The sequence below is a fragment of the Blennius ocellaris genome, assembly GCF_963422515.1.
Source record: "Blennius ocellaris genome assembly, chromosome: 12".
NCBI classification, from domain to species: Eukaryota; Metazoa; Chordata; class Actinopteri; order Blenniiformes; family Blenniidae; genus Blennius; species Blennius ocellaris.
Genome location: NC_137661.1, coordinates 17,977,722 through 18,003,305, shown reverse-complemented (window position 1 = coordinate 18,003,305; position 25,584 = coordinate 17,977,722). Strand labels below are relative to the sequence as shown.

The following is a 25,584-nucleotide window of genomic DNA, read 5'->3' as shown; positions in this document are numbered from 1 at the left end:
TATTCATAACCTTCAAGGAAGAAGTCTTTGATTCCAAGTCTCCAGGTGCTCTGAGGGATGAGACGGGGCTCCAGTCAGAGACTCCTCTGGGGTCAGAGTTCCCGTCTTGCAGGTAAGCTGCGTTTGAATTGCCGTGTCTTTTTGACTTATGTCTTTTCAGCCTCCCTCCCCCCTCCCCCCCTCCCCTCCTCCACCACTGTCTTCAAGGACAAGGAAAAGTCGCTGCATTCTGACAATTCATCTTCAACTATGGGCTTGGTTACATAACATATGTAAGACTGTACCATCACGCTGGGAATGACGACATTAACAAATAACTGCTTATCCACATAAGCCATCCCTCACAATAAATGTTCCTCACATGTAAAGCAATTTGCTTAAATGTCAAATAGAAAACATGTAACAATTAGGCACAAATCCTCGATTTAATTTGTGTTTGTTTAGGTCTCCTTTTTTTTCCTTTTTAGCCAGAGTACTTCTCGGCAGTGTGTGAAGTCCCAATTTGTGGCAGGACAAAAAGTACTCCGGCATATCATCATGTGGAAACCAGAAAGAAATAATAATAATAAAAAAAAAAGAAAAAAGAATTTTACATGTATAAAACAAAGCAAAAACTTAAAAAAAAAAAAAAAGTTCTTCACATTTGAGCTTGTAGTCATGGTTGGGAGTGCGACAAACAGGCTGTGTCAGTTTTGGCAGTATGCATGTGTGTACGATTGTGTGAATGTGCATCTTGAAACTTGAACGGACAATACACAGACATGTCCACATTTACACACACACTGAGAATAATGGGTGGAAGAAATTGGTTAAGGCCACATCCTCTGACAGCCAGGCAAAAAAACCTCCGGGTCTGAAAAAAAAGGGGGAGGGGGCAGAGACATTGAGAAGAAGAGCTTTTAAATATCATAAAGCTAAATAACAGCATTAAAATGCATCGAAAAAAGAAATGGCCTCCTTCACACACAGAAATCTCAGCCGCTTCACCCTTATTTTTTTAAATGTACAGACTTCAATTATCACTGCTTGAGCTAAAATCTGGTACCTATTACGACTATTGCTCAATCCTCAGCTCTCTCACGAAATTCCACATTTTGGGAAAAACAAACAACAAAGGCAAACAAGCCTTCATGTTAATGGCTCCCGCCGAATGGAATAGTTTACCCATCAACAGTAGATCTTTTTATTACTCACCGTTTAATCAGCTTCTTTCTATTTACTTTGTGAGGAGCGGTTGTTATAAATGAAAAGGTCCCTGATCAGATCCAGAACTATTCCCTAATCTCACCAAGTTAGTGTATTTATGTGCCATATCTCGTCAGCAACCATATTGGCAGCTGTCATTTTAACCTTTGTTGTCACTCCCTTGCCTTTGAAATGAAACAAATGTTGAACATCAGTTCTGAGGCCTACCTGGTGTTACATGTGGCCAACTGGATTGTGGCCATCTCCGCCCATGCTAGGATGGCCTCCTGAGAGCTGCATGGGAGCATCACCCACCACCCCAGAAACCTTCTCTTCCTCGCGGCGTTTTAAACATGCCGCTTTGGGGTTGAGGTTGCGCTCTGACAAAAAACAAAGATCAGGCATGAGCAGACCTTCTCGGCAAAAGCATTACGGCGGTATTCAAAAAGAGGCCGACGAACACATTCTCTGTCCCACAGCGACTGACCTCTGACTTGTTGTTCTAAATTAAGGATGACATTGACCGCCTGGTGAAGGATGAGAAGTTTGGTCTGAGGTTTGTCATGGCTGAGGTGCAGCTGGCACATCCTCCCCAGCTCCTTAAACGCCTCGTTGATGTCCCGCACTCGGAGGCGCTCACGGGCGTTGTTGGCCACTCGCCGCTCCCTCTCCCGCTCCATCTTCACCTCGGGGGGAAGGTCCTCGTCGTCTTCATTATCCTGACTACTTTGAAACGGAGATGAGACGATAAGCCTGGAGGCAGAGAGATCTCCCACCGACCACCAAATATCATGGCTTTAAATCCGTGTTTAACATCAAACCCACACTTGACGCCAGATACACTCTCCATTGATGAGATGTGCGAGGGGAATATCAAAGTGAAGGAAAATGTGAAAAAAAAAATATTCAAGAAGCTGCAACCAACTTATCACGTTTGGTAAAAATGTGCTTAGCCCACATAATTTCACTTTGAGTGGCAATTTCCGTTGTGTGTACACTGTTTACTGTGAAGTGTAATAGAAAGTTTTGTTATGAAGAAGGGAAGCATGTTAAACTTCTGCTTCATCTTTTACCTAAACTCTGCATTGTGCTTATATTATACATTCTTCTTTAATGACAAGTTGAAGCAGGGAAGGGTCAGAACTTCTGAAGGACACAAACGGTGGCTAAAGGAGGCCATTGAGATCAGGAAGTGGACCACCATGAGGGGGGGGGGGGGGGCGACACCATGCTCCATAGACCGCCGGACGGCCTGACAGATCAGAACACGTCATCACACGCCAGATGACGCTCTGAGGAAGGCTGCAGGTGCAAGGTTAAAAACATTCCCGTTTCAACTTGTCGTTAAAAAAGAATCTATAATGTACATTTAAGAATGACAAAATTAATATAATTCAGATTTTTGCATTGTGTCGTTTACTACCTAAACGAAGTATAGAAATCATCATCCCATTGTTTGCGTTTAGATTGAGATCAAGCTCAAGTTCAGATTTCCAAGCTTTTCACCTTGGAAGTGCACAAAAAGAGTAAAATTGACATTAAATTCTCAGTGTCATAACAGAGCAATGACTTTGCCAATCAAGGGTCTGAATATTAAACAGCAGCTCCATTTATATAAGAAGCTGGGACTTGTGTGGGGCAAGAGCCCACAGAGGACTAGAAACTGATTCTTCTTTTGGAGAAACTTACTCATCTTTCTGGTCTGAAAGGCTAGAGAGCATCTGGAGGGTCAACGCCTCCTTTCTGAAAACGTGACATGAAGGGGATGGGGGGGGTTTGACATTGTTAAACACCTAACAGCCTGCGTGCTCCGTGGGAAACACGGGGCAGAAGACATGACAATGAACACAGACTTTTCAGAGTGACCAACAGGTGGAGATTTCCGGGATCAAACTCATTCTTTTATACATCCTCACGATTAGTGAGGCAACAGTCTCCACCTTTGACAGAATAACACACAAATACAAATGAATAACAGCCTGACCTTGTTCGACTGCGCGCTGCTTTGGAGTCCTTCTTTTCGTCATCAGACTTGTCTGCAATAGAGGAATTTTCATCGTCCTCCTTGTCTTCTCTTTTGATGTCTGAGCTGCTGGAGGAGTGTGTGGACCGAGCCAAACCACCTGGAAGACCTTGGGACAAACGTACGTCTGTGAATGCTCCATTTAAAGACACAAAATATTTTGACTTTTAAGACGACACATCAACATAGATCCTGACACGGAAATCTACTTACTCTTTAAACTAGATATGCATTAATGTAAAGTAAAATGTATGCAAAACCAATATTGTATGTTGGCACCGATTATTTAGTGTTCCAGCCCTTGAGCCACACATTTTCATATAGTCAATGAAGACAAAAAGAAAAAGAAAAAAAATTGTAATCCAATCAAAAAGTCATGTATCAACATAACTTACTGGTGAAGCCCTCTGGTTGACCAACTGCTGGTGTGGGGCCGGACGCGTGATGGCCGTGCAGAAGAGTGCTGCTGGGAGGAAGGCCTGTGGGCTCCTCATGTTTCCCTCCCTGCTAATGAAGCACAATCAAGTTAGCACAACACCACCGACTCAAACAGAACATACGCTGCTGTTAACACATGTTAACACAACAACATAGTATTTTGAAAGGACCAAAAAATATTTCAAGGTTTATAAAATAATTAACACTGTATAATTTATTAGCCTATGTTTTACTATGGTCAGTTTGACTTGAGTTGTGATCCTACTTTATTGCAATTTGTTTGTTGGTCAGTAGATGGCACCAATGATTCATAGTTGAAAATCCTGTTTCTTGTGGATTTCCAAATTCTCACTATACATTTTTTAGCATTTCCGTTTTTTTCCCTTGCCAATTAGGTCTCAAAACTACATTTTTGTAATGCAATCCCATGTTGCCCCGTTAAATAATGATTCATTTACTCTACATTACAGCTCAGATTTATCAGACGCGACCGATTAAAACCCTAATTAAGACACCAAAACCACAAAACTCCATAAAAAAATTGTTTGAGCGTACATGTACCTTTTCATTTCTTGGTGTGTGAAGACGACAACACAATCAAGAACTCAAGTATCGATCAGGCATACAAAATGCAACGAGATGATCAGAGTAGGTGACATACCATAGCAGGATGTCTGTTGCTGAGGGCAAGGCTAGCATTGGGAAAAGCTGGAGAGAGGCCTCCGAGGCCCCCGTTGTGTACTGAGGACAGCAAGCTGTGCATGTCAGCGTGGGCGCCCTCCAAGCCAGGACCCTGGCCCACGGCGTGGTTACGAAGCACATGGATTGCCTCTTCCAAACGGTCTTCCATTTTACTCTGCTACAAAAAAAAAAGAGGAAATCAGATATTAATGAGACTCCCAGGTATTTTTCATTTTTAAAATAATTTCAACACAATTTTTTTGGTCTTTATTACACAGTAAACCAATAGATTGAACAATGGTATCCAAAAGTAAGAAGACAATGGTAATATGGGCAAATGATGATTGAGGAGAAAATATGTTCACTTGCCAGTGCATGTGGTTGCCCTTCATAACTGGGTGTGGTTGGTCTTTGCCACTGAGATTGAGCCCCTGCAGAGAGAAGTGGTAGAAGCCGTGTTTAGTGTTAATTCTTACCTTTACTCAAGATGGAGCTGCAGACATGGCAAACAATTTAGTATACAAGAATATTAAATGTGCAGCCCATTCTGTTTAATCAACACCTTCATTTGGCAAATACAAACTTCGAACAAACTTAGGAGGGTAAAATGGTTTCAAAATGAAAATCTATTTTTACTGTATGAACAATACTGACGGATTAACCTCGTTTGTTTTAGCACTGCAGATTAAATCCAAGGGGGGGGGGGGACTCAAATGATAAAATCACATAAACATAGTTTAAAAATATAACTGCTTAGTTTTTTAACACACCTCAAAATACAAATTATAATCTGTGACATTTCATGAATCAATAACATTATGATAGTATGAATATCAGATTGTACCTGCTATAGTCTGCGGGGATCCAGGAGTAGATGGAGCGGAGGAGAAATTATTACTGTTGTGGTCCGATGGGTAAATCTGGAGGAGGGAAAAATGGTTAAAACACTAAAACCCTGTACATGAAATGATATCCAAATGCAGAGGAATGGTTCATAAGCTGCAGACGAGTCCAGTTATCGTCATAAAGCTCATCATTATTGGGCCAATCAGCATGATTTAAAACGGCTGGAAATGTCTAAATATTGTTAATGATTAATACAAATGAATTGTATAAACGAGTCAGATTCAAGCATTGAAATGTTTACTTATCTGCAATAAATCTGCAGCGAAATTGAAAAGTTATAGCACAAATGCAAAAATAAAAAAGAAGTCTGCATGTTTGCATCGTGAAGTCTCCATTATGTTGTTGAACCATATCGTTCAGTCAGTTTTGGATGAGACCGCACCCCCTCCCCCAATTTTTTTTTTTTACAGAAAGCAGAGCTTTGTCACTTTCTGAATTCTTAGTAGAATCTACACTATTTTTTCCCCCCTGTCTTCACAGTACATCTTCACTTTATCAAGGGAAATTTAAAATAAATAAATAAATAAATAAAACTCTTGGGAAAATTACTGCAAGTGTTTCATTGCCCAGCACTAATTTAAACAAAACAAAACAACCAACAGAAGAGAACTCACTGAGGCAAGAGCCTTCCCAATTTCATCTCCCGAACTGCCAGCTGTGGTGCCTCGGTTGGCTGCGGAGACAAAATAAATAATGCGAGTCAGATGACCTGTTAATTTCTTCCCGAGTTTAGAAAGAAGAAGAAAAAAAAAAAAAGATGACATGACCACAAGAGTTGAATATGAGACAGAAGCGACTGAGATGTGTTGGTGAATAAGCTAATTCCAACAGTGTTTTTTTTTTTTTACCCATGATGTTTTCACCGTTGATGGTGGGCGTGTGGTTGTAGGTGGTGGGGGCCGTGTGGAAGCCGTTGACTTCACTACCATGCAGTGGATAGTTCTGTGGGGACAGAGGCAGGGGGTGACGCTTCTGGGGGAAGGATACAAGTAGCTTCATAAGGCACAAAGACCGCTCACAGACAATCACTCGATGTGAACAATGTATTTGTAAAGACAGTTTAAAGCTCAATTCCTCATCCTTTACAGTTTAAAATAATGCACCCCCCCCTTTTCTCAGTCAAATGCAATTTGAATAGAATACCCTGAAGTTTGCCACAAATTCAAGAGAAATAAAATATAAACTGATCAAACATTGACAGAGTGTCTACTTTCAGGAGAGAATTAAGGCCACTTCTACGCACCATCCTGTCCTGGGGATTAATTGCAGAGAAGGAGCCTGGCTGTCCGATGTGAGGAGAATTGCCCAGCATTGCAGAGTAGCCAGAAGATGACCAGGGGTCTTCTGAGGAGAGTGAAATCACATTTCAAAATATAAGAAGAGCTTCACAAAGAAAAAGAAAAAAAATAGGCTTGCAGATCAAATTGATTCAAGTGATATTTTGTCGAAAGGTTACCTTGCAGGTAGAAAGTGCCGGGGTACACTGCTCCAGGCTTCGCACCAGGGTATCCTGCGTTGTCCCTGGCATACTCCTCACCAGATGTGGATGCATATACCTAGATAAACGAGGACAAACGTTACAGCTTGCACGTATGCAACCCCCAGAAATCTTGAGCAGCAAAATCAATGTGAAACTGAACCTCAATCTTGCCACGGAAAACCATTTCAAAACACTAGCTTAAAGTGGCCACAAGATGGCAAGAGGGAGTCTGCTGGCAGTGAAGGAAGGCCGGCTCCTAGCCTGTAGAGGAGAGCACAGTGGCCATGGCATGCTGGGCACAGCGACGGCTCGAATCCCAGTGCACAGTGAGCACTTCCTCTAGCTTCTAGGACCCCAGTGACATCGTACTGCCTGGCCTGCAGCCCCTCCCTATTACACTCTCAGTATCAGCTCGCACGCATACCATGCATTCAGTGAGCCAACACACCCATACGTGCACAATCCAACAGCAATGTCCTCAAACTAGCAGTATCACATTCTATATGGCAACAACACAGGAGAGAACACGGGAAAATGAGCGGCTCTGATGAATCTAGGCGTTTTTCATTGGTGCCTTCAACAACAAAACTGATTGCCGGGCCTACGAATACACAAGCTGAAGACAGACACAAGAAGCCCCTGGTTTCCAGACACCATCAGCTGCCACTCAGTCCTCCTTTTCCTCTCCTCCTCTGTAGTGCAAGGCAGATAGAGGAAGAGAGAAAGAGAATGGAGGCTATGCTGCAAAGAATGCTAATCCAGAGAAGGGATTTTTTCTGTAATTTGATTTAACAGGGAGAAGTGGAAAGGGAATGGAGAGATGCACTTCTAATTACAGAGCCATCTGCCTGTTCCTGGACCACATCCAACTCCACAGGCAGCTGGGCTGAGGAGAGGGAGCGAAGAGAGGGAGAGAGAGAGATGGGGGCTGGGATCCAGTCAGCAAGAGGGAAAGAGAGAAAAAGAGAGGGAGAGAGAAAGAGATTGCAGTGGGTAGGGGGTGGTAAAGGGGCAAAGGGGGAGAATTGAGGGGAAAAAAATGAAGGCCCTGATGATTTATGAAATGGGTAGAGATAAGGGGTGTTGGGGGGGACAAGAGAAGGTAATCTAAATGACTTAAACAAAGCTTGATATGGCCAGGGGAGTGTGAAGGAAACAGGGGATTTAAAATGATCACGGTTAATTCAGGGGAAAACATGATGGAGATGGCTTCATTTAACAATAGGCTTTGAGTTGTTCTTTCACGGGGAACAATGTTGAGTGAATCCTGCTGCTCTAGATGGGAACACAGAACTACACAATGACTAGTGCTGCTGGATAATTGTATTCTCAGGAAGAAAGGGATTTCTAGAGTAAAATCCTCAACTAATAGGGGTTTAATGTAATTCAGGTTATGACCGTGTAAAGGTCTCTACATTAGAAAAACATGGGTTGTGGCAAGGGGTGGGGGTGTAGATGACGATTACCATCAAACTAACCTCAAAAAGTGCCTCATTCAACCAAAGAAGGTTTCGGTTTGTTTGGTGGACAACTAGGGGGCATTAGAGAAGCTCCTGCATATTTTTTTTTGCAGATGAGTGGAGGTGAAGGTTCACGGGGGTTAGAGCAAGGATCTTATACACCAGCAATGACGGGACATGGACGTCAGGCAGCTTATCATTTAGACAAAAATGTGAAAATTATGTTTACAAGTGCAGCCATTATTGAACCGATTTAGAGCAGCATGAAGTGGACGGAGTGGCAAAAGTACATAAAGCAAAAATAAAAGAGTATGTTGATGAAGTGGCGGAGAGAAGTGGAAAAGAGGCGTGTGGGAGGGAGGAAAGACCACAGGATCATCATCGGCAGTCATTAATCTGGGCTCAGACACGGGGCTAAGAGGCCTCGCAAGCGCTGCGCCTCACAACTGGGTCACTCACAGGGGGAGGCCCACCCAGGCCATCATGTGGTGAAGCATAGGCGGAAGGCTGGGTGAGGTGGGGGAGGGGGGTTCACACACACACACACACACAAACACACACACACACACACATACACACAGACAACTCATCAGTCGCACTAAAACCACACAGCCATCGCTCACACTGCGGGCAATGACTGAGGTTCAGACAGTGAGAAAGAGGGGGCCTCGGCCAGACAGTGTTCACACTTTATCTCCGCGATGTAGTCACCATCGCAAAGTGTGTTTGCAAGCAGAGGTTTCAGCAGCCACTTCAACACGACAGCACCCACAGGTGGAGGACGGCAGCAGTGTGATTAAATTATGACTGCCTTATCTCCTTCTCAAACACGGAATCAAAACTACGCTCGGAGTAGTATTCCCGAGGATGAACTCTGATCTGTCCCAATACTGATTATTAAGTCACACATCTGATCAATGCAGCCTGCTTGCTGTAGCTATATCTCAGAGTAAGAGATCCTGCGCAACGCTGTTAACGCCTCACTTAATTTCCTGCCAGATTACACATCCTTGCTTGTGATTTAGACCCAGTCAGCTATATAAATCCCTCGAATTAAATGCACTGAAATAAACCCCACCAAAACAGGCACAAGTCAACCCACTACTATGCTTTTTTTCCTCTATCAAGATTTGTATAACCAACAGTAAAAATATTAAATTATGAATCAAAGACGGGTCACAGAAAATCTTGTTTTGATCGGACGCGTCCTATCTGTTTTTGGTGGCCTGGTTGAGGCCATCGTGGTCAAACGTGGATGCCACAAGTGGTGAGATACAGAGGTCCCGTACTCTGTTTATCTTTTAGGTCACTCCTGTCATCTGAGAGCTACAGTAGTGTAAGGACAGGGTTACAGAAAATGTTTGTGCAATGACAATATTTCACGTTGATGATCCAATGGCAGCTGAAGCATGAACACTGGATATTAACAGCAACGCTAACACAGGCCACCTCGGATCCCGCTGGGCACCTCAGAAAGCACTGAACCACCTCTCCACAAAGAGGGTTAAGGAATTTCAAATATGAAATCAGGGACTTGCATTGTACTCAAAATACTACGTGGTGGACTTTAAAGACCCGTCGAGGGGCACTGAAAGTGTTTACAGTAAACAAGAGTAACACTTGGATATGATGTGACAAACTGAAGTCACTATAAACCAACAGCAATGGACATGCGCTTATATTGAAACAAGTAACGGTGAGTAGTATTTTCAGCTATGTTATGGTGTCATCGTCCTCATACTTCGGCTGCATCAGCTGTTTGGATCGCTGGGCCCTCTGACAAACTGTGACACTTGACACAATAAATCAAAACCATTATGAGATATTTAAAAACTATATGACGTGCTGAAGATCCATCATAGTCGGCGATAGCAAGTCTTCTGAACAAATTGAAATCCAATTAAAAAATATTTCTAATTCCATTTTAAACATCATAGGCAACAGAGTTCTTAAAAAGTATGCCGAGGGACTAAAACTATTATTGTTAATCACAGAAGAGAAACTTAAACAAATGCATTTTCTAACCTTGTATCAACTTCAATCTTAACAGCACAAGTGTATGGAACTAGATCATTCATGCATTAGGATCTTTGAATTGTGGACCATCAGTCTGTGTTCTCCCACAACAATGTAATTCACAGCGGGCCATTGAAGAAGGAACGTTAACTCGACAAAGTACCTCAAAAATCCCATAAAACTACTTGTCTACAGGACAATCAAACCCACACACCACTTGAAACCACTTGACTGTAGAGACAACCACAGTGATGATGTTTATTGGGACCCGAGTTGCTTCACTGTCAGATCGCTGAGTCTGACTGAGCAGAGGGTCTTTAGCCCCGTCTGTCACAGAACTGCTCAAGCAGAGGAGGGCAGGCAGCAGTGAGTATATATATACGAGGCACAGAGAGAGAGAGAGAGAGAGAGACAGACAGTGAGAGATGGAATGAGAGAGAAAGAGTGTGAGAGAGAAATAAACAAATTAAGAGACAAAGAGTGAGACAAATATAAAGTGAGAGAGATAAAAAAAGAGAGACGGGGGGAGAGAACTGGCTGTAAGCTGTGAACATGAGCAGAAATAAGCTCTCACCGAGGATGGCAGGCCAGGGGGTTTCCGAATCTTCTTTGGCTGGGTGTCTACATAGAGGCAACAGAGACACAGCAAAAAAAAAAAACACATGTGAAAGAGAGACAAAAACATAAATAACGTCGGTGCAAGGACACATTTGCAAATGTTATGTCAGTTCAGGTGCAGTTTCATTGTCCTAAATTCACCTGCAGTACGCAAAATATACAGCAGAAAAAAAAGGAGGCCACTGTGTGTGATTCAGATGGTGCCCTATTCTGCATATAGGGTTGTTTTTTTAAATGGTGTAAACAAACTTAATACTAACATAAATTCGCTGGATTTTGGACTAATATGTTAACAACTGAAAACCAGCTTTTGGCTTCTCAAAGTCATGTTAATTATTTCTGACATACTATAGCTTTTACAAATATTAGATTAATTTGAATAATATTTACTTATTAAGAATTAGTACCATATAGTTCCCAATAGAAGAGCACCGCCGACGAGAATAGCACCCCCCTTATTCAAAGATGTGGAGCACACCAAGAAAAAAATAAACATCACTACTTGTTAAAATATGCTATTTTGCAGTGGGTCCAAAAATGCAGAAATGACACTCAATTTAAATGTTTTTAAATTAAAATTAAAATAAAAATCGTAACACTGCTCCCCCTGGCTGGGCTTGTGCCACGGCTGGGGAAGCAGTCGCCCTGTCCAACACTGCCCCAGCAAATCTGGATATGTGCAAGTGCGCAGTTTGCAGAACTACTTTCCCCATCAGCAATGGCACAAGTAATCACTGCGTTTTACATAATGTTTTAGCAGACGCTCACACCGATACTTGCGCGCTGCACGTCTATTGGGAGCTATATGGTAATTGTAGTCCTAGTTAAGTAGATCAATTCAAGGAAAACACCAACTCAAAGACCAACTTGTCCCCGACCCTGCCCCTTTTACCTATGCCTCCTTCAGGCGGCCTTCTCCTCGGATTGTTCGGGTATGACGGATAAAACTGAGAGCCAGACTTCAGACCAGAGGGGGACATAGCATCCGGGCTGGGCATAGCTATGTCACCAGGAAGAAAACCGGGCTGGGAGAGGACAGTGGAGAAAAGGTTTTACTAATAATACGTACAGGGGGTGCGAGAAAGGAGAGCTCAAACGAGTTCTCTAAGAAACCAAAACCACTGTTAATTCAAAAGGTTGAATGTGAAAAGAGAAGTGAGACCAGAGCTTCCTTTACACTTATGAATGCGAGAGACATAAAACCAAGTAATGTGCAACTTTGCAGTTAAGATACAAAAAAAAAAATGAGCCACATACCTGGCCTGCAAATGGAGGGTATGGTGGCCTCTCATTTTTACCTGTAAAGTGAAGGGAACGGTTACTTCAACGCTGGTCACCATGCGTAATGTGAACAGATTTCAAGATGCAATGATGTGTGCTATTACAAATGAAAAGTACGTTTGCACAAGTACATAAAGTCCAGAGATGCCCGCCCCTTTTTTTCAGTACGCTCAGCTGCATAAAGCCGCCCGCCAGACAAAACCCAAGGGAAGGTTTATGCTTCAGTGCCTTAACATCCTCAACACTCAACGGATGAACACACACACACACACACACACACACACACACACACACACACACACACACACACACACACACACACACACACACACACACACACACACACACACACACACACACACACACACACACACACACACACACACACACACACACACACACACACACACACACACACACACACACATTTCTCCATCTAGAAAACAATTCTGTGGTCAAAACAAAGTATCAAAAATAGTGCCATAAGCCATTATAAACATAAATGTTTTTAAACTACAGAGCGATAAAGCCATATTCTTCTGGCACAGACATGTTCATTTACTGATAACATCTGGGTAAAAGAGTAAAATAAATAAATAAATAAATAAATAATGCAGTACTAGTACTAAAAGTACTAAAATACTGAAAGAAATGCAAAGACTTACCAGCAATCCCTGAACTGATGAACGGGGAAGACAAGCCCTCATGCTCATTATAGTGAGATCCTTCACCGTAGTTCTGCATGAAAAAAATGTCACATACATACCAAGCAGCAAACGCACATATGCTAACGTGGTAATCATAAAGACGTGCACACCTAAATGAGAGCCACTCTTTAAGTCTTGTTAGCACTACTGTGTGGCTTGGTGGTTACCCTCCCTCCACTTCTCTGTCTAACAGGATCCATGCCAAACAAATCAGCATCAGCTCGGGGGATTCAAACCGACTTTCTTAATTATCAACTTGTGGTAATCAAAGCTTGCTGCCTCTATTTCACCCCCTGTTCCTTGTATATACAGAGTTGTGCCAAGACAGTTATGGCGGATGTGAAGCTGCAATTACCGATGGGCTTCAACAGAGGTTCTGGGCTACCAGAGAGCTTGCCAATGCAGGATCCTGGGCCAAGGTTATTAGGTAGAAAGTAAAACCACCACTTCTAATCAAATATGGCACATGCAAGGAAAAAAGTACGACGCTGTTGTGGTGACTGGGGGAGAGGGTGTGTGTGCATGTTTGTGTTTTCATCTATAGCAGAGTGATTAACCGAATACGTGTGTGTGTGTGTGGAGATATCATGGCATCTGGTGTTACTGCTTAGATCTGCAAACGTAAAACCATGTGCAACTAAAGGGTTCAAGAGTGTGTGTGTTCAGATCTTACCCGTCCTTGGCTGAAAGAGGGACTGTTCTGTTCTGCAGAACCCCAAGACCCTGAGCCACTGCGCTCATCTATTGCTGTAAAAAAAAAAAAAAAAAGGAGAGAAAATGATCTCAGTAAGATTGACCGTACGGAAAGAAAAACATGTCTGAGAAACATCTGAAATGATAATTAAAAAAAAAAAAAAGATTCAAAGAATAGTGGCAAACCTCTAATGAGAAATTGTTTTTTGTTGTGGCACTGCTGGTGTAAAGAACATCCCTGATGATTATTCTTATCAAAGAAATCATGATATTGCAAGTCAAGGGAAAATAACAGTTTTTTTACTGGTCAAGAATTGGAATACCACAAAGCAGGCGCAAGCAACACTATTGATGAGAGATTGCTTTTGTTGCATCAAGATTGACTGCAATGGTAAACCAATTCCGGTTAAAAGCGTGCAAGAAACGCTCTGTGTTGTCATTAGTGTTCATTATGGTCACCAAATAGCGGAAAATTAACTATTCAAATCCTAATGTGCTCTGAGAGGTTAAAATGTCATCAAAACCACATTTGAATTTTGCAAAGGCAATCCAACACATGCTAACACAACAAAATGTGTACAGCCAAAAAATGTATCCACTGTGTTTTAGGATGAGGGAGAAAAAAAAGAAGAACCAATGTGCAGCACAAAGAAAACACAGCCAAAGACTGGTGGAGCAGAAAACTCCAAAATACCCCCATCATCCCCTTCTCCCTGTCTTATGCACTAATGCTATCCAGGCTCTCTGGAGACACAAGGCTTAATTGCATGCTGATTTGCATAATTGTGCATATTAATGCGGTTTCCTTATGAATATTCATATTCTGTCTTTGATTTTTGCCTAATTAAAAAAATGTGTGTGAGGAAAGTAAGAGCGCGAGGGTGGAAGGAGAAAGCAAGGGGACACGAGAGAGAGAGAGAGAGATGGGGGGTGGAGGTAAGAGGGAGTGAGATAGAAGGAGGGAGGGAGAGAGAGAGAGAGAGAGAGAGAGAGAGAGAGAGAGAGAGGTCTGGGTGAGATCAGCAGCCTGGCTGACGAGTGAGAATGAGTGATGAGAGTAACAGAGCGGTGCAAGCACCTACACACGCTGCGACAGCCGTGATCTATGGAGCTGATGCCAGTGGCATGGAGAATCAGGCGAGCAGTGAGGAGAGGGGACCTCAGAAGATCAGCCTTGCTCACTGTCAGATCTGCACCGTTGAAAGGCAGCGGCTCTAATAAAGCGACGCACCGGCATCGACCATGTCCGATGGCACAGGACACTGGTGATGAGTTCATTGCTAAATAAAGATGACAGACTTTGTATGGAGACATTTTAGCCAAAGCCCGGTGCCAGGGGGAGGGATACCAAATCATTGAGATAAAAATCCAGTTTAGAGGAGATATCAACACCGCGCCTGTTTGCTTTGAGCTGCAACATATTTTAATTCCAACACCTCCTTTATTCCACATCAAAACACATTGCCTCGCCTCATCCAAAATTACTCGGGAGTTCACAAGTGTTTTTACAAGTAGTAAATACTGAAAAATCTAGTAGGTAACCAACTAAAAAATAAAAAATCCTCACAATGTGGCTTTCAACAATATCCTGCGCTGAACAGTCCTGTGAAGCCAGCGAGAGTTAAGAGAGTAACTTCATCTTCACAGCTATTTCCAATACAACACTCAACCGCCCAAGAAGCCTCCATTTGGCCAACGGGGGTGCGGAGGATAGAGAAAAAGCATTGCTGTGCAGGAGAAGTCTGACAACATTGTTTCACACTTGCTGGAGTAATTAACTCGAAGGCAATTAAAACAAGGTGGAGGGCTGCTGAGGTGACACTGTCGCCTCGGAGAGCCCAACGACGCCAGAAGAGACACCTTCCTATTGTTGTTAATCTTTTTGACTAATATCACATAAAAATTAATCCTCAAAAAATGTGCAGAATATTACTGACAGTGGGGAGGAAACGATATATTAAAAGATCTTGTTCAAGTTGGGAGGAAATAAAACGCATTCTACATAAAACTGGGAAATTAAACTAGAACACCAATATCTAAAGGATGGGTGTGCTTTTTTTTTTTCTCTTCCTTTTTTAAGCATCAAATAAAAGTTTACACTGCAAAAGTACATAACAAGACATCTAAAATAGGTCAGTAATGCACTCCTACATAAACATTTTTTTTTGTCCAGACAAATTAAATTTCAGCTTGTAAACCCGGATTTTGCGAGTGACCTCGTATTGTCCCGCTGAACACTTCAGCAGTCTAAATTAAAAGCAAGGCACAAAAACACAAAGCCAATATTGATTTAATCTTGTTCTTAATTTCACTGTTTAGTGTCTCAGGCTGCCTTGTTGTACAACACCTACAACAAAAACAACAGAGCCTCAAAGCTCTCATATTGCAGGTATCCACTGTCGCTGCAGCCGTCTGTCATGGCAGTCAATGTGATACTTGTGCAGCACTGTGAACACACCTTCTTAAGTAGTTTGTCAGCTTGCAGTTTTGTGCTGGGTGTTTATATTGTTCAGCTGGAGGCACAATGCATAAGCAGTTTTAAATAAGTCCTACTGCATTATGTAGTTATTAATAAAAAAAATGTAGTATTTATTACATTTTATGATAGTGATTTAAATCACAAACTTGTGGTTAAAGCCGTTCTGTTCTCATAGGGCCGCTCAGGTTGATATGAAGGCAACATCAGGGTATTGCACTGATCAATGTAGTTCTCTCAAAATGTAATATTTAAAATATTTTTCAGACAATGAAGAGTGCCAATTTGAGTATAAACATTACTCCATTACCATTGAATAGTTCAGTTTAATCTCATTATGAGACGGTTAATCTTGCCAGTCCTACAAGCAAACAATATCTACAATTTTTCTTTTTTCTTTTTTTTAAAGCGGTTCCTCCACTTATTTGCCCAAACATAAAAAGAATTAAGTCACGGAATTGGCATGAAAGCAACAGGTTCTCTGGATCGATCCAGATTTTGGCATTGCCAGTGTGAATGTACTCGCATGGCAAGACAAATACTCACAACCAGAGCCCAGAAAAATATTTATTTTCTGAGCCACAAAGCCTTCTCGCGGCTGCAAGCTCTGAAAACTTCTAATTTAGCTGAAGAAAGACGCCTCTTGCCTTTTGAGAGTTTGAGAGGACTCCGACGTTCCCCGCTACCATTAAGCGACGTGCGAACCAAATGCGAGCGGCACGGCAGCCGCGCGCGAGTGGAAAGCCGAGGGCGTAAAAGTTGAGGACACGGTGGCGAGTTTGTCCATCTACGGGGAACCGCGAGTGTAAATTTACAGTGCCGTTTGTTGTGATCTAAGGGAAATGAGCCCGTCGTGTCCCGTGTGTTTGTGTGTTTGACGGGGGATGGAGACGTTGCCAGCAGCTGCAGAGGTGACAGAGGGGACGCCTGCCTCAAGCCTTGTGGGCTCGGCCAGCTCCCACCACACACACACACCGTCACACTCTGCCTCCCCAACTCCTCAAACATCCCCACACTTATTGCCAATCCTCTCCCCTCAACTGTAGCGCACACGCGCACACACACACACAGGGAGAGAGAGAGAGAGAGAGAGAGGGAGAGAGAAGGACGCCTAATGCAATTAGCACCCCTCTGAGCACTTTTGTGTTGATGAATAGAGGTGGTCTGGTGGGCCACTGGGCTGCTCGCTACCGTTCCCGCGCTGCTGGGTCCCTGAATATACAAGTCGCCTAAGTGACGTCACAGATGGCCATTGTTCTTTAATGGTCATTATTTCTATAATAAATCGGTTTCTTGCTCTGTGGCCATAGATCATTGTAAGCAAGCAGTTTTTAAAGCAGTCTTTTAAAAAAAGAAAAAAGAAAAGAAAAAAAAAGAAGAGAGCTTGGTTCACATCATCTTTGACATAGACACACAATAAGCAAGGAACTGTCGGTGAAGCCAAAGCATGGAAGTCTCTTTCATGTGAATTTAGACACACACAAAAAAAAAAATACAACAATTTTTCCAATATAATCTGTTTGCATTAAATGCATCGTGCATTTTTAAACTCGGGACGGATCAACACGAAACTCTTCATCTAACAATTTGCTCGTGGGCATTTTTGGTTTTGCAGAGCCACAAGATGATACCTGCATATTTCCTAAAGTTAAAGGTGGCAGATTTAAGTATCACATTAAAATGGGTGTCAATGGCCGAGGGCCACACTTTAGGACACGAGGAGGGGGGGAGGAATTAACTCCTCACTGCTTAGTAATTGCCTGCTGTAACAGAAACAAACAGAATCCTGCTTTCCACAGGCTGATCCCTCTATTCAACAAGCACTCCCTCTCCCACTCTGGCCACTCACTGCATGCTGGGCCAGTTTAAGAGGCTGTGAGCTACGGGTGAGGGACATTGTCTCAGACTCGAGCCATTTCCTGCAGATCAGTAGGGGTAAGAGCCCTGTGCCGTGTTGGGGGAGGAGTGTTTTACACTTCAGGGTGGGGGAGTCGTTTCAAGTCCATAAGCCCCCTTCTTTGCCTTTGTTCCTCAGTGGCCAAGTTCTCACTCTGGGGAACTCTGGGGAGTGTGACTCGATTTCACACGGCAGGTTGGCAGGGTGACAGAGGAACGAAAGTAACACGACTTACTAATAACCTTCAGGAAGAGAGAAAAGCTCACTCAAAACCTTCAGGTGCTCGACGGGCTTAAGCGCCACAATTTTACACTTTAAAAACCCATGGATGGCACATAGGATGATGCAACATACTTTATTACTTGTTCATTCAACTTGCTTGATTTTCTGCCGTCTCACTAAAAGCTAATAAAGTGAATCTATAGATTTCCAGGCCTGCCATAGCACTGTTGCATAAAACATAAGGTGTAGAGTATTTCAAAAAGAAATAATTTTGTGAAACACAACAACATTTATTTGTCTCTTTTGTACAAATATATGTAGCACTCAATCTTAAAACCTGGACAAATAAAAGTGAAACCATCTACGTGACATCAGAAACCACAAAATGTGAACTAGGAAAATGTGTTTTATGTTTGCGAGTTGCCCTTTAATGTATCCCGTGTGGTAATCTAAAAAAACAAAAAGGGTTATTTTTCTGTTCATTCACCCGTCGTGACTGTAAACAACAACAGAAAATGTAATATTACATTGCAACCATGCACTTTGCAGCAGTATTTGCTGAAAAGTATTGCGAACTTTACTGAGAAAGACAAAAACAATCTAACAGGTGTGAAGTCTTACCTGATCCACTGAACTGAGTGCTGGCAAGTGTCATTGTCCTGTTTTTCCCGTTGGCTACTGGAGGTGCGAACATCTACAAGACAAAAGTGGGAAGATACCATAACTAACAAGTCAAATGGTGGCACACTTCACACATCCTAATCCACTGACAACACGTGTCGTTCAGTTTTGTGTGTATGGGGTTTTTTCCTTACAGGCATTTCAGTTTCAAAAATTTGAAACCGACTGATTATTCCAGCATTACAGTGAAAATAAAATGAACATTATGAACATTTTTGGCAATTCTCTAAAATATTTAATTAGTTATCTAGAGCAAACACTACTAGTGGATTAAACAACATTTCAGACCAGATGTATTTTAACACTTGAGCTTGGAAAACATTTATGTCACCAGACCACTTTGAGCTTCACCACAAGGTTGCGGTGTGTGCATGTGGTCGAAATATCTGCTATGTGGCTGTAATTGGGACACAATGATGCAACCTGACACAAAAAAAATGTTTTTGTTTTTTTTTGACAGATGAAGCAGTGAAATAACCGATTTAGATGCCAGCGTTACATTTCACTGCTCAAATTGTGAAAGATGGTTTAGTTTGGCTTTATCCCACATCCAATCACCAGAGCTTTCTATGACCAGCCAGCAAATAAAACGAGGAGGCGGCACTGTGTTTGTACAGCGCTCAACAGTTTCTCACCTGATTATCAATGTCATATTTAAACAGAACATCTGCTGATACAAATTGGCAGCTGATCAGTCTGAGCTATTCGAACGCGAACCCAACTGTCTAATGAGAACCTCCCACAAATCCCCCCTTTCCACAACACGGGAGTATTTTTCTTTCATGGGCTAAGGTTTCCTTTACATGCGCTGTGGCAGAGATTGTGACAACGATAACAAAGCGGCTATGTATGTAGAGGCGATCTACCGACAATGTTATCGCACAGTAAAGTATTTTAAAAATTACACCCTAAAACTGTTCCCGTTTTCCTCCGGTGTTGCACAACACCAAATGTCAAACACTCCGATTATATGAATTAATTTGGCAGAATAAGTCTCACGAGACATTATGTTTGCTGTCAAACATTCATTACGAGTCAAATTTTGGATAAGCCATTTTTGCCGTGCCCCCCCATGCAATATTTATAAAAAATTGTTATATTTTAGTTTTAGAAAAACTGTGTGGTTTGTTTTTTAGAGGGGATGGGAGGGGGGTGGGGGGGGGGGGGGGGGAGTCACACTTCTCCACTGGGGCTGTGAGATGTTTATGTCAGCATAAAGCAGAGAAAGGCTTTACAACAAAGTGAAACAGAAGTAAATAAAAGCTGAACCAAATATCTCTATCCTCTTTGTAGATAATGTCTAGAGGATAGCTCCAAGCACATCTTAGCGAAAACGTAAAATATGACAAAAACAAACGCAGAAGCCGTCTACTCTGCTCAGAAGATATCTGACAATACTTTCCATAGGAGACTATAAAGAGACAAACAGATTTGTTTTTTTGCCAGTTTTCTGCAGTCGACTCTATTTATATTTTACAATGGAAACCTTTTTTTCTTTTCTTTAAAGGGCCTATTTTTGTGATCTACATTTTAGGCTCTACTTCTTTGCTGCCTGCATTATTTTAAATACGTCTTTGATAATAACATTAAAGAAAAAAAAAATCATCACCCTGCTGTCCAAGTTTTTTTTTTTTTTACTAGCCATACATTCATGCAATCAACTCTACCATTCCATGCAATTTGAAATATCTGGACCTCACTTATGAAAAACTACTTAATTTTAAAGGGTACAAACTTCCCACCCAAGTGTGTTTTTTTTTCCTTCTCCATCTCCATACCCCACGGCTATCTCCAGCTTTCCTGTGCCCATCCCCACACCCGCAGCACACGTTCTGCCTCCCAGTGTCACCCACCTACAAGTACCACCCAGACTGCTCTCCCACTCTCTTACCGCACTGAAATCCAGGAGGTCGCTGAGTTCCTTGTCAGTTCCCACTGCAGCCATTCTTTGCTGCTGTTCGCTCATACCCTTCAGTCTCTAATAAACCCTATGAGAGAAATTTGCAGATACACAATTTTAATGGCACTAGCAAGCACAAAGAGATGCTAACATATTAATCTTTAAAAAAAAAAAAATTATTGTACAAAAACAGGGATGATGATGACGACAATGAATGAGTTACGCTACTCTCCTTGCTAGACCCCTACCTGAACCCATGAGATGTTAAATGCATTGTTTCTCCTAAAATAGAAGAAAACAAATACCTGTGTACTGTTTTATTCCCCCCTAAAGTGAGTGTATTTTTTTCCAATTTGAATGCAACAAATTATTTATTTTATTTAGAAATTCTACTGATCATACAAATTTATATGCAGGACATAAACAAACGTGGATTGGAGACGTTAAAAACACGAGCCCAAGCCAAAACAATAAAATAAAAAAATAAAAAACCCAAACAGCTCAAATGACTGGCACTCTGAAATATTAACCCAAGAGGAGGGAAAGGAAGGATACTGAATACTACCCAATACACCATATAAACTCTGGTCAAGTTTGTTATAAATGACATTTTCCTGCACACTATGTCTTCCTATCCAGGCGGCTGAGGAGACTGTCATGAAATGAAGAATGTTCTGCCTTTAGTCAAATCACAACCAAGTAATGACTTAAAAAAAAAAAAAAAAAGTCTTTAATTTTACGCAACCCTGGCAAGTAACACAACCATATGTCGATCATTGCTACATAAAAGAGAGTGTAATACATTTACAATTACAGACATAATTGGGACTATTGTTAGCCCAAGGAAATAGGGGTGAAAGGCAGAGCTAATGACTGTATGCAAACACGTCATTACCAAATTACCATATGTCAACTCAGAAAGAACCTTGTCAAATGACACAGTGAGCATGAACACTGGATTTACCCAGCGTTTTTGCATTCCAACACGAGCCCGAGGCCACTCTCTGATGCTGAGCGGTGGTTCTGCAAGCCTCACAGGGGAACTAGTGGTGAGGGGAGCAAGTGGAAGAATGGAGGCACTTGGACACCAACAGGTGGTGTGCTTTTGCAGCCCATTTTGGAACCCCATTACTTGCAGAAATCATGCAAGCAAAAAAAAAAACAACAACCTATATTATATATAGAAATGTACATAAAATAAATGTCTTGGGGAACATGCAGGTTGCAAGATTTAAACAAATGCTACTCTGAACATTTGGAATTCTGGCAATGAGTAATGAAAATAAATGTTTAAATCCAAATAAAAGAAACACACACAAGTAACATAACCCCCTTCAAGCTACGAGAATGTGACACTAGTTGCCTCAAAAGGAAGCAAACATTGCCATCCGTGTTTAGTAAACTCTGGGAAGTGGAACTGATTTCACCTTGGGACAGTGAGAATAGAAGTGAGCATACACATGACTGTGCCACATGTAAACAAGCCCCAGAAGTGTGGCTACCATTGTTATCTGCAACTTTCTAAAACAACTTTGATAGGGAACAACATTCCCACATGTCGTTTAACTACCGACTTTAATGGGGTAGAGCACATGGAGGGGCTTAATGTAACAAAATGGCATCTTCAGCTACTGCTGGATCAATATTTGAGGCAAGCAGATTAGGGGTCTTTGTCACCCCTCGCAAGGCAGAGAAGGCAAGACATCCTCCAAAATTCAGACGACACTTTTAATAACTGAACAAAAAACTCCGACTGAAACATGCACCCAAAAGTTAAGGTTTATAATAAAATCATGAGGACAAGCATATCCTAAAGTTGGATGTTTATGCTTGGGAGCACAACAACGAGCTCCACTAAGTTTTACTTTATTCCTCGAGGAAGTGTGTTATCTGAAGATACCCGAGGGTTTGCCCAAGTTCGAAAACTACAATTTAAAAAGAAAAGAAAAGAAAAGAAAAGGAAAAAATGAACAGTCCTCTGTGTGTATGTCGTCCACGGCCAAAATAAGCATTGTAAAAGGAAATAGTAAATACACAAAGACGTGTTATTCTCAGGACTATTCAGTGAGGGCTGCCATACTGAGCGTGAAATACATTTTCAACTGTTGATTCAAACAGTACCCCAACTAAATCTGCCACAAATGCACTGAGCTCGCACCACTTCTTTCTTTCTTTTTTTCTCCCCCAAAAGCAAGGCACTTTTGTTGTAACGACTCACACACACGCGCACACACACGCACACAAAAAGATATGCCAGTAAACACGTATGTGCACCACAGGATGTGCACGATCTGATCCGCTCCACTAGGCCACAAACCTTGATATCCAACTACCACCGATAAACTCCCATCATTCACGACTTAGTTTGAACTCCCCATCAACAAAAATCCACACACACTCTGCACTTTGTGTTTCTCCTCCACCACCACCACCACCACCTCCTCCTCCTACACCCCCCCGTGTAAAACAAGTGCAGCGGGCCTGGCCCTGGAGAATAAAAGAGAAGGGCTCCAAAACTTCATGCAAGGAGCCCCGGCCTCTTTCTGCTTACTTATTATCGGGGTATAAGTCGTGCATTAAGGGGGAGTTGAGTGGAGGGGACGGGTGGGGGTGGGAGCACTTTCCTGCCAAACGTTGCAATAAAATAAAAGTCGAGCTAGTAGCTAGACACTTCCATAAAGGAATGGTTTTTTTTTGGTTGTTTTTTTTTTTTTTTTTTTTTTAAAGGGCCACCAAAGGGGGGTTTTTATGGAAAGTTTGTTTGGGGGTCCCCGGTGGAAAACACCCCGACACACGCGCACACGCAGGTCCATAGCATAAAGTTGAGCTAAAACGCTCGCGAGCGTTACACAACGTAAAAGATTCTTAATGTTTCCACTCGCAGGCGGAGCAGCTAGCGGCTAAAACACACGGTGAAAAACAAAACGAGGCTGGAAGAGGCAGGCAGCGCTCACATCTCCCGTCAAAACCCCGCTTTTTTTTCCTTTTTTTTTTTTTTTTTTTAATAATAAATGTGCAGAACAAAGGGGTATTTTCCTCCGGTCGGTGGTCGATGCGGAGACCAACCGCACACTTGGCTCGCCACCTCAAACCCAGACAAAAAAAAAAAAAAGAAAAAAAAAAACTTACATCCCCCCGCTTTAACCACACATTCCCGAAAACTTTTCGACAATCGCAGGCGTCAAAATAAGGCGTCAATGAAAGCCCGTCGAGTAAATGCAAGTTGCCCCGAAACGCAGAGAGCAATGGTGTGTTTTTACCTCTCCTCTCCGAGTGTGTGATATCCAACGGGAAAAAGAAAAGCGGAGACTCGCAAGGGGAAAAACATAAAACTTCAAGAGAATTTCGACCTCAGTGCATGAAACGCATTGGAGCACGGGAGCTGTCTTCCTTTTGTCCCGGGAAGCTGCTTTTCACACAGCGCCCACGTGTTTGGTACAACGTAACAAGTCCGTGTGCAAACAAATGTCTAATAGCAACTAATCTCACGTCTTCCTTTTTTGTTGTTACAACTGAGATGATTTCATTCTTCTCGTAGACATCTTCACCACCTCCGTCCACATTGTCAGACGCAACAACGTATCCCTCCGCACAAAAAAAAAGTGAGGGCCTCAACGCCAGCGGTGTCCGATTTCAAACGCCTTTGAGGGACTGAGGGGTTTCCAGCGGGTGGAAAACGCGGCCGTAACGTCGCGCGACGGCAGGAACTACCAAAACGCCCAATTCCGACGCCCTGTTTCGCGTACCGTGTCTGAAATCTTCAAAATGCAGGAGCCCTGTGAGCACTAGGTCGTCCAGCGGAAGGCTATCGTAAGAAAGTTACCTGCGATTACACAGCAGCAGCTTGACGAGATGGCACGATAAATGCGAAAGAGCCTGACCAATGGGAAAACGTGTACATTTGATTGACAGCGAAGTGGACCCATGAAGCCGAAATATCCTGTTTATGCCCGCCTTCTTCTTGACGCTCACTTTCCCTGTGTGCTCAGGGAGGCTGGCTGAGGGGGGCTCCAACATGCCCGCTGACATCATTTTAATACTTAGGTTGGCGTGCACGCTCTCAGTTTGTTTTCAAAAAACAACATTTTGAACTTCAGCTTTATTTTAACACAACAAATAGCGAGTGCACATCTATCAAATCACGTTCTCGTTTCAAAAGAGTATTGTATAATGTAGAATTAACTCGGATTATATTAGTAGAATTGTTGAGGCGACTGCAACTCGACCTTACCAATCTGTTACTGAAGGAACTATTTTCACATCAAATTTAGAATGAGTGCTTGTTGTTCGATGTTGAAATCTCCAAGCTTGATTTACATCAAAATAAATATTGTGTGCGGCTCATAGCCCTATACCTGCACTGTAAACATTTCAATTAGAAATAATTTGTAATATTTGTTGGTAACCGATTGCCTGAAATATTTGCAAAATGCTGCAAACCACCTACATATTAAATTCTTCTTCTTCTTCTTCTTCTTCCTCTTCTTCTTCTTCTTCTTCTTCTTCTACCTGACAGCTACTTCGCCATCACCTTTTTTTTAAATTTATTTTATATCCAGGATATCTCCTGAATAGATCAAACCGCTCCAAACCTGTTAAGAGACACATTTTTTTTACCAGTGGTCCAAAAGTACAGAATATATTGAAATAAATCTTACTAGACGTACTGGAAATAGTAAATCTGTACAATAGTTAATTATCTATTAATTTCTTAACTATTTTGTCGATCTGTGCTCCACTGGATGCTGAAGCCAATCCGGGTGGAGGCACAGAGCGTCCTGGACAGGTCAACACACAGGGCAACACAGACAGAGTGACAACCACACTCACTCACTTGTACCAGCAATTTGCCAGTAACCTCAAACACATGTTTTACAACTGATTTCCCACAGAGAGAGAAAACGAGACGTGCATACACAG

At 42.2% G+C, this 25,584-nt stretch overlaps 1 protein-coding gene across 9 annotated transcripts; it reads right to left on the bottom strand.

Annotated features, from left to right (window-relative positions):
• Window positions 1-212: 212 nt before the first annotated feature.
• Window positions 213-24,242, bottom strand: tcf3b (transcription factor 3b). Of its 9 annotated transcripts, none has more exons than XM_080506246.1 (21): window positions 23,925-24,242; window positions 20,656-20,752; window positions 18,705-18,777; window positions 13,469-13,542; window positions 12,754-12,826; window positions 12,065-12,105; window positions 11,700-11,832; window positions 10,764-10,810; window positions 6,690-6,789; window positions 6,477-6,577; window positions 6,082-6,205; window positions 5,848-5,906; window positions 5,172-5,247; window positions 4,697-4,758; window positions 4,308-4,505; window positions 3,604-3,715; window positions 3,170-3,317; window positions 2,875-2,928; window positions 1,673-1,911; window positions 1,414-1,565; window positions 213-853 (listed from the first exon to the last, which is right to left on the bottom strand). In XM_080506246.1, the coding sequence occupies exons 2-20, from the start codon at window positions 20,728-20,730 to the stop codon at window positions 1,420-1,422; spliced, it is 1,935 nt and encodes a 644-aa protein (XP_080362372.1). In that variant the 5' UTR covers window positions 20,731-20,752; window positions 23,925-24,242; the 3' UTR covers window positions 213-853; window positions 1,414-1,419. The 9 variants fall into 9 exon arrangements, with proteins under 9 accessions (XP_080362372.1, XP_080362373.1, XP_080362374.1 ...); XM_080506247.1 differs by having other exon boundaries at window positions 1,673-1,908; XM_080506248.1 differs by having other exon boundaries at window positions 3,604-3,712.
• Between the last annotated feature and the right edge of the window lie 1,342 nt (window positions 24,243-25,584).